This window comes from Festucalex cinctus, chromosome 17 (assembly GCF_051991245.1).
Source record: "Festucalex cinctus isolate MCC-2025b chromosome 17, RoL_Fcin_1.0, whole genome shotgun sequence".
Classification (NCBI taxonomy): Eukaryota; Metazoa; Chordata; class Actinopteri; order Syngnathiformes; family Syngnathidae; genus Festucalex; species Festucalex cinctus.
The window spans coordinates 17,092,657-17,101,633 of record NC_135427.1 but is presented as its reverse complement, the minus strand read 5'-3'; the positions used below and the strand labels follow the sequence as shown (position 1 = coordinate 17,101,633).

At 38.9% G+C, this 8,977-nt stretch overlaps 1 protein-coding gene across 3 annotated transcripts; it reads left to right on the top strand.

Annotated features, from left to right (window-relative positions):
- The first annotated feature begins 1,095 nt into the window (after positions 1-1,095).
- LOC144005319 (pleckstrin homology domain-containing family A member 1-like) lies at positions 1,096-8,597 on the top strand. Of its 3 annotated transcripts, none has more exons than XM_077503438.1 (12): positions 1,096-1,231; positions 2,160-2,377; positions 2,451-2,507; positions 2,631-2,676; positions 3,343-3,440; positions 4,328-4,441; positions 6,112-6,234; positions 6,866-6,934; positions 7,024-7,088; positions 7,383-7,446; positions 7,537-7,626; positions 7,710-8,597. In XM_077503438.1, exons 1-12 carry the CDS (start codon positions 1,108-1,110, stop codon positions 7,869-7,871), a joined length of 1,230 nt encoding a protein of 409 aa, XP_077359564.1. In that variant the 5' UTR covers positions 1,096-1,107; the 3' UTR covers positions 7,872-8,597. The 3 variants fall into 3 exon arrangements, with proteins under 3 accessions (XP_077359564.1, XP_077359565.1, XP_077359566.1); XM_077503439.1 differs by having other exon boundaries at positions 1,125-1,231; positions 2,111-2,377; XM_077503440.1 differs by lacking the exon at positions 1,096-1,231 and adding an exon at positions 1,258-1,380 and having other exon boundaries at positions 2,111-2,377.
- Positions 8,598-8,977: the final 380 nt, after the last annotated feature.

Here is an 8,977-nt window from a genome sequence, read left to right as displayed (position 1 = left end):
AACAAAATACAAATTATCTCCAACATCATCACCGACTGTCGTAACATGAGATGTAACTGGACTTCTCTGAAATAGTACAACTTCCTGTTAGCAGGCAGCAGGGGCGTCACAACAGAATGTGGGCTCAGGCACCCTGAAACAGCATTCAATGACAGCGGAGGGGGTCTCTAAGCACTATTTTCCTGTTGATGCGATCTCCAAAAGGAAAATATAATGAATCTCATTACGTTTGTTACTAATTCATGGGGGCCCTTTCAAATGCTTCAAACTTCCAGAAAGTCTTAGCCCAGCACATGTGCGAGCTTTCCCTTCCGCTTTTTTGCTTTCCGTTTGGGTGCCTTTTGTAATGTGGTGAAGTGAAGGGGTGATGTGTTAGGACCCCTATTTGGTGTTTCACATCTTCTCATGGTACATTGAATTCTATCGTAATAAATATAACTTTGCTGGTCCACTTGGATCCAGGAATCTGCCAGTGAAAGTGCAGAGGCTCCGGGTTCACGTGGACACGACGCAAGGATCCGTTTCATTCACTGACTCTGTGACAAACACAAAATTGTGCGAAAACCGTCCTGACGAATGTCTATTTTTGTCTGACGACATAAAAGTGTTTCCTGACTTTTGGACAATGGATGAAATTACTCTGCAAATAATTCCAGTCTCACCTCGTGTGATGACTCAAAGTCAGTGATCTGGTCAATGTTTTGAGCCCAAAACCTCTTTATCATCGTTTTGTTTGAGATATTTTACAGTGGCTGTTCTGTTCAACAAACCAAATAATAATAATAATAATAATAAAAAAAAAACATCAATTCAAATGAACGTTGTTTTAGAATCTGTAAGAAAAAAATCGAAGTGACATGTCTTTTGATTTGGCTACAGAACGATCAAGAGTGTGAAATTTAATAAATACATCATGTTCTATTACATATTCATTTTTTAGTATTTATTAATTTCAGTATTTATGTCAATATTTGAATATTTCTGTAATTCTCCAGACTACGGTGACCAGTGCCAACCCTTTGACGTTAGCGGTTAGCCACCACGTACGTTCCAAGTGAGTTTGGCCATCACACTATAAAGTCTCCAGGCAGCAGTGACACATCCAAGATGGCGGCGCCATCCACGTACCTTTTCGGCACTCGATGCGACTTCTACATTTTTGTGTCTCACTTTGACGCTGCTGCTACCTGTTCAGCTTTCAAACCAAGTCAAGTCGAAGTGAGCACAACTCGTAAGTTAACAAAACTCGACTCAACATTCCATTTGATGACGAATTTGCACGCATTTTGTCTAGCTCGGATGTGATACTTCGCGCGTTGTTTTGTTTACAAGTTTTTTTGTTTTGTTTTTTTGGAAGATGCTAACGTTTGACTTGGCCAAGTAAGGAAAGCCCTTTGAGCATTTTAGTCCAATTTCCGTGTACTAGTACGCTCTTTGACCTCACTAGTTTGTTCTGTACTAGTACAACAACTACCGTGTAAATAAACTAGTGACGTTTTTTTCCCCCAGTAGGCTACTGCTACCATAGTAAGTACTGTACAACGCCTACGTTTTCATGTTGCTGGTTTGTACTCAAGTGAACTGTGTAATACTAATGGCATGATCAAATGCAAGTAGTTGAAATCTGCCACTTTACTAGTAGTAGGACAAACAGGTGTACTAGTTAAATGCTCAAAGGGCTTCCTGTCAGTAGTAGGGCTGGTTGTAGAACGACAACTAGTTGTATTTTCGTGAGGACGAAGAGTATACTTACTTGTACTTTGACAACTTAGCATATTAACAATTCTCTAGCTAGTGAAGCAAAAGAAACTACTATACAGTACACTAACAGTTACTGTGTTTCAATAATCAATTAATTTGTCAATTATGGTTTTGATTCATCAATGATAAAATGTAACTTTACTCTGTCAAAAATATGTATTTATTTCCATCCCTTCACCAAAAGAAAAACAACAAATATTAATTAATTCCAATCCAGTTACATTACAGGTTTGGTCCGTAATATCTTTCGGTGATCGGCAAAAATGTTTTAAGTTCATAATCAAAATCATTGTCGATTAATCGATGAATCGTCGTGCCTGTAAACCACACCCATTTCCTGCGGTGTCAGTTTCACGTTCGGCCGTGATTGGACGTTGCTCCGTGTCGTCCGTCGCCAGCGACTCGCGATTGGCAGCCCGCCGGCGGCGTAACCTGTGATGTCACGGCGTGGGCGGCACCGTCAGACGTGGTGGCCATGCCGTACGTGGACCGACACAATCGCATCTGCGGCTTCCTGGACATCGAGGAGGCTGAGGGCAGCGGCAAGTTCCTGAGACGTTACTTTGTCCTCGGCGCGCAGCGCGACAGACTCGTCTGGTACATGGACAACCCGCAGGTGTGTGTGCGGGTGCGCATGTGTATGTTCGATGACAAGAGTGACGCTCTATCATACATATTGTCTCGCTCAGAATCTTCCGGAAGGAGCCCAGCATGTGGGCAGTCTCAACCTGTCTTACATCTCCAAGGTGAGCGAGCACACGCGGATGACAAACGGGAACCGTTTGGACTTCCTGTTTGCAGCGTTTGAACTTCCTGTGTGCGGCGTCCATTTCCACATCGCTCTTGTTTATTGTTTTTGTTGTCCACAGGTGAGCGATGGCATTAAACTGAGGCCGAAGGCGGAGTTCTGCTTCGGTGAGTTATTGTCGTGCAATTTTTGGCTTGTAGGTTGACGTTCAAGGTTGTCTTCAATTGTGTTATTTAATCTTTTTATGTGCCGCCCGCGCTCATAATCAAAATATCTTAAATCGACTCCCTCCATTAAAATGAATGGAAATGCCAAAAATCTTCCTTAACTTCTTCACGGTTTTAAACAACGTTTTTTTTTTTTTAATTCTTTTTCATTTATTTATTATAATTTATTATATATTATAAATTATTATTGCATGTATATACATGTACATGTGTATATATATATATATATATATATATATATATATATAATTTTAATGTAAAAAATTGAAATTTAAAAATAAGAAAAAATCAAATCAAATAAAAAAATAATTGAAGTTAATAAAAAAAAGTAAAGTAAAAAAACAACAACTGTTCAACAAAAATAAAAATAAAAAAACAATTCTTGACAGTTTTGTGTCCTCGTGCCAAATGTGCACCGCCGAGTTTAAATTAGCGTCTTGATGCTCGTTCTCCGGTGGTAGGTAGGCCACTCTCGTCACATGATGGGACGATTGCTAATTTTAGTACCTGAAACCTGCTTGGCTAAATGTTCTGAAAGTCATATAAAGTTCAGTTTTCCCTCCCACTCGTACTCATTTTCACGTCTGACGTTGTCTCTGTGTGCAGTTCTACATGCGGGAATGCGCAAGTTCTACCTGCAGGCCAACGACCAACAGGATTTGGTGGAGTGGATCGCGGTTCTCAACAACGCCACCAAGATAACCGTGAGCCTTGCATGTGCACGCACACGCCATTTATGCCTTGCGGAAACTACATTTAAGGAAAATGCAGAATCCATGATGTTCCTTCTCACAAAATGCCACTCGCTTAATGCTAGTATGGCAAGGGAAATGTCATAGACAGGCTTATAGAAATTAGCATCCTCGTAGTTGTTGAGGTATTTTACATGCATATAATTCAATCTAACAAAAACCTATTAGCTTCATGCTAACATGTCATGTGAAATGTCATAGACAGGCTAACAGAAATTAGCATCGTTGATGTTGGTGTTTTACTTGGATGTAATTCCACTTAACAAAAGCCGATTCGCTTAATTTTAACATGTGGGAAACACCACAGACAGGCTAACAGAAATTAGCATCTTTGTTGTTGTTGTTGTTGAGGGCTGTTTAACTCAGATGTAATTCCATCTAACAAATGCCTATTAGCTTAATGCTAACATGTGGGAAGCACCATAGACAGGTTAACAGAAATTAGCATAATTGATTTTGTTGGTGTTTTACTTGGATGTAATTCCATCTAACAAAAGCCAATTAGCTTAATGCTAACGTAGTATGTGAAATGCCATAGACAGGGTAATAGAAAATTAGCATCCTTGTGGTTTTTGAGGGCTGCATCATCTTGTCTGGTCTTAATAAAAAATAAAAAATAAAAAATAAATAAAAAAAACTCCACTAGCTTAATGCTAACATACTGTATAATAGGAAATGGGCTCATTAAAATTATCATCCATATCATGCTAATTCTAAATCTTCAATTAAAGGCTACTTTAACCCACACAGACCAGCGACACAAACACAACGCTGCTGTTGGAATTGCGTGCTGTAGATTTATTTTTTACATTACCAACCCATTTCTTGGCCGCCGGCAGGTGCCAAAGGTCAGCGAGGGGGCCGACCCGCCTCAGGATGTCCTGGGAGCCTTGAAGCAGGTCTCCTACAAGACGGAGATCGTCGGCGGCGTCCCCATCGTCACGGCCACTCAGGTGAGGCCGGGCGGGTCCCGACCTGTGCAGAGGAATGCACACATACGCACGCCTGCGCACGCACGCAGGAGCGCACACCTTGAATTCCACACTTGACGACGACGCCAACGAGCAGTCTGCGGCTGCGTTTGGAATCGCTCGCTACCTAACTATTTAGTCACCGTGGATGAGAAAGTTGCAACCTGTCCTGTAGATGTGACTGGATAGCCGATAGCCTGTACACGCCAGTCAGGGCAAGCGGTTGAAGTCACAGGGCAGCCATCTTGTTACTCCCACCTCACCAGCAGACTACTGTATAAACTATACGCTATACTAGAATTGTGCAATTAATTGAAATTCAATTACAATTTCAATTATTGCACTCCACAATTACAAAATCAGCATAATCGTAAAAAAAAGAAAAAAGGGGGATTTTTTATATATATATATATATATATATATATATATATATATATATATATATATATATATATATATATATATATATATATATATATATATATATATATATATATATATATATATATATATATATATTAGGGGTGTAAATTGCCTAGTACCTGACGATTCGATTCGTATCACGATTCACAGGTCACGATTCGATTCGATACCGATTAATCCCGATACGAATTTATAAGTCGATTGTTGCTATTTTTTTTCATTCAAATTTAGAAAATACTAATCAGTAAGCTTGTAGAGTGTAAGATTTATATGAAAATGTATTATTTATTTATCTTATAGAGGTTGTAATCTGTTTCATGTTTGAACAGCATTAAAATAAAATATTAAGGCTTAATGTTCCGTTCATATAACATTCTTCCATGCTCAAGGTGTGAATCCTAACCCGAAGTCAGACGTTTTGTTGAATATTTTTCCATTAAAAATGGAAGTTTAAAAATCGATTCACACACACAAAAACAACAAAAAAGGCAATGATGATAAGACGTTGAATCCGTTGAATCCGAATACCGAATGAACAATTCTGAGCTCTTAAAAAAATAAATAAATAAATAAATAAATTAAAAAAAAAAGATTTTTTTTTTATTAAATCGATTCGAGAATCGCGCGATGTAGTATCGCGATATATCGCCGAATCGATTTTTTTAACACCCCTAATATATATATATATATATATATATATATATATATATATATATATATATATATATATATATATATATATATATATATATATATATATATATAATACATTATACATACTAGTTTTTGACTTGTTTAAATTTACACATTTGCACCTTTTTTTAAATTTTAAAATAGATAATTTAATACATTTTGTTTAATCCAAAATGAACTTGCATAATTATAGTGTTTCAATGAATTTTATTTGTCTTAATATTTGTTATGTTTAAAAATGTTCTTGTTTTATCCCAAAAAAATAAATGATTGTACAGTGCACATACTGCACTCCAATGTAAAAGCAGACGTTTACATAAATCTTTATTTTGAATAATTCCATCAGTCTGCTTTCATGTAAGATGTGAGCGATGGGAGAACATTTCCCCCTGGAGAGGCTGGCACTGATCACACGGTTTGGACAATTAAAGTCTGTTAGGTTGAACGATTAATCGCTGATTCAAGTAGTTGTGTTTGCGAAATCGGCCTGTACCTTTGAGCTCGGTGAACACTTCCCCGTTTTGTGTGTGTGGCAGGAGCAGGCGGATGGTCCGGACGGGGACGAGCGCGGCGCTCCCGGCAAGCCCTACTTCCTGTCCGGACAAGTCCAAGAGCAGGACGTCATCAAGGCGGGCTTCTGCGTCAAACAGGGAGCTGTGGTGAGATCCCTCAACAGGAAAGGCCCCTTTAGCGCAATGCTAACAAACCATTGCCATGCTAACAGTGGATATTTGAACACAAACAGTGGCGCAACGCACATCACTATTTTATCAATTCTTGCTGTACTGTGCTGTCTTCAGATATAAGTGACCTGCCCTGTATTTTTTTTTTAGATAAGAGCCATCATTGGGCCCCTTTTAATTTTTTCTTTTTTTCTTTTTTTAATTGCATGGACCTGCAAACAAAAATATGAGATCCAAGCATTGGAAGGTTGTGACTCACTTCGTGACAAGCAATAGTTTGACCATATATTTTTGAAATGTATTACTATGAGAAAGCACCCCAAAAAATAAGCCCTCCAATACATGTGTACCATACACAGCCTCCACTAGCCTCATGCTAACACATAATGGAAATTGCCATTGGCTGGCTAACGAATAGCATCAGCGTGGCAGTTATAACCCTTGACATTTGACATATTTTATTATTATTAATATCGTATTCATTATATATTTATTGTTTATATTCATATTTTATATTCAATTCTATTTACTCAAATCAAATGGAGTTGAGTATTCAGTAGTTGTTGAATTTGGATGAAAGGAATTGTAATTTCCAAATATGTGTCAGATGAAGACGTGGAAGCGGCGCTACTTCATGCTGGATCAAAACGCCCTCAGATACTTCAAGTCCGACTCGGTGGGTTGACGACCGTTTGCGTGCGTGTGTGCGCGTGCGAGCGTGTTAATCCAAAACATCTGTTTGTGCGTGTGCGTGTGTGTGGACAGGACAGGGGTGCGCTGCGCGTGATCCTCCTCAAGGATATCTTCAAAGTTCAAGAGTGCAAGCAAAGGTGACGAATGAAAGAAAAACAAAAGTCTGTCGTGTAAGCTTTGTGTTACATAACATGAGAGCAACATTTTTTTTGTCATAAAATTGTTCAACCAAAGGGTGGTTGACCCTTTGTTGACCCTGGACCCCAAACCTTTGCCAATTCTTGTCAACTGCGCTTTGTGCCCTGGCGACAAAGCCGCTGTCTCATTTTTTTACTCGCAGCAGAAGAGGGCGCTGTGGAGCTGCTTTTGCTCTTCTCTGCGAGGGATTATTTTTTTTAAACAGTTGTGCAGTTTTTGTTTGTGTCTTGCAGTGAACTGATGATGAGGGACAACCTCTTTGAGATGCTCACATCTTCCAGAACTTTCTACTTGCAGGTAAACGCACTCACCTGAACGAGATGCTCTCTTGCGCAGGTGTGTGTGTGTGCACGTGTGTCTTTACCCATGTTTGTGTGTGCGTGTCAGACGGACAGTCCCGAGGAAATGCACAGCTGGATTCAAGCCATCAATGGCGCCATGGTGGCCCAGCGTGGACCGGGATCCTCCACCAGCTCGGTACGCCTCTCCTTCGTCATCGTCATCATCATCATCATCGTCATCATCATCATCATAATCATGTCTTACTCTCTTTTGTGCAGCATGACAGCTTGCCTGCCGTCACCTCCTCTTCCACCTTCTACTTGGACTTAGATGAGGAGCTCCCTTACCCACAATCCTCCACTGTGCCTCACGATGGAGCCTCAGAAGATGGCAGCGGCGGACAAGTCGCTATGGAAACGGTGCAGAGTGATTTGATTTAAAGGATGGTGGGAGTCCTCAGCATCTTTTTTTTTTTTTTTTTTTTTTTTTTTTTTACTTGGATTTTGCTCTGCTCCTGATTTGACATTTTTCTTTTAAAAATCATTTATTTATTATTAAAACACTCCAAATAACAGCCAAAGATATCACTTTGAGGTGGAAGCGCACTCTTAGATTTTTTTTTCCACACAGCGATGGTAACAGTAAAAAAAAAAATAATAATAATAATCACGTCAGCAGCAAAGTCCGTCACAGGTTTAAAAAAAAAAAAAAAAAAATGCAATTCAAGAACCCCATCAAGACGACGGTGTACTCAGGCCACATATAAATATATATTTTTTTTTTTACGGTAAGGCCGCAATTCAGATTTTTCCTTGAATTTCTCCTTCTCCGCCAACGACGTTAGGAAATGTTGAGACACCGTGAAAACTAAAACAAAATACAGGCCCGAATGAATCTAATGCTAATACAAACACACTGTACAAGTATAAATCACTCATTGAGTGTCAATATGTCCATTCAATAAACAAAAATACAATAAATCATAACAGTTACCGTGTGCGCCTCCTGAACACAGTGTATCAAACTTTCTCTGACGATGTACCATGTGCTCCCACTTTCGTGTCTTTTCCGACTTCTCTACAACACTTTCTGTACATGGTACAACCGCTTAGCACTTCCGGTCATGTGTTCACAAGCCTTCAAAATAAAATGTCTATTTCAAGTAACTCTTTAGGACACCATGTTTTACATCAAAATAAACAATTACTTTCTCTCTTACTCTCTTATTCTTAAATTCCTATTTATTAATCTATTGTCTAAATGAACTTAAATCCACTCTGTCTTCATGAAATATTAAACTAATTTACATATTGCAACATTATGTTACTCCCACCAAATTATGATTTATGAGCAAATTTAATTTGAAACAAATCTAATAATTTGTCTTCTCTTTGGAGACCCCATTCTAAATGCTAAATTTACTAGCACCAAACCAGCCTTTCTTCTTTCCTTAGCTGTTGCAAACATGGATGAACTGTCCTTTTGCACCAACCATAGGATCCGAGCCACTACAATCCAGCGTAGTATGCCACTTTGAAAATGGCTT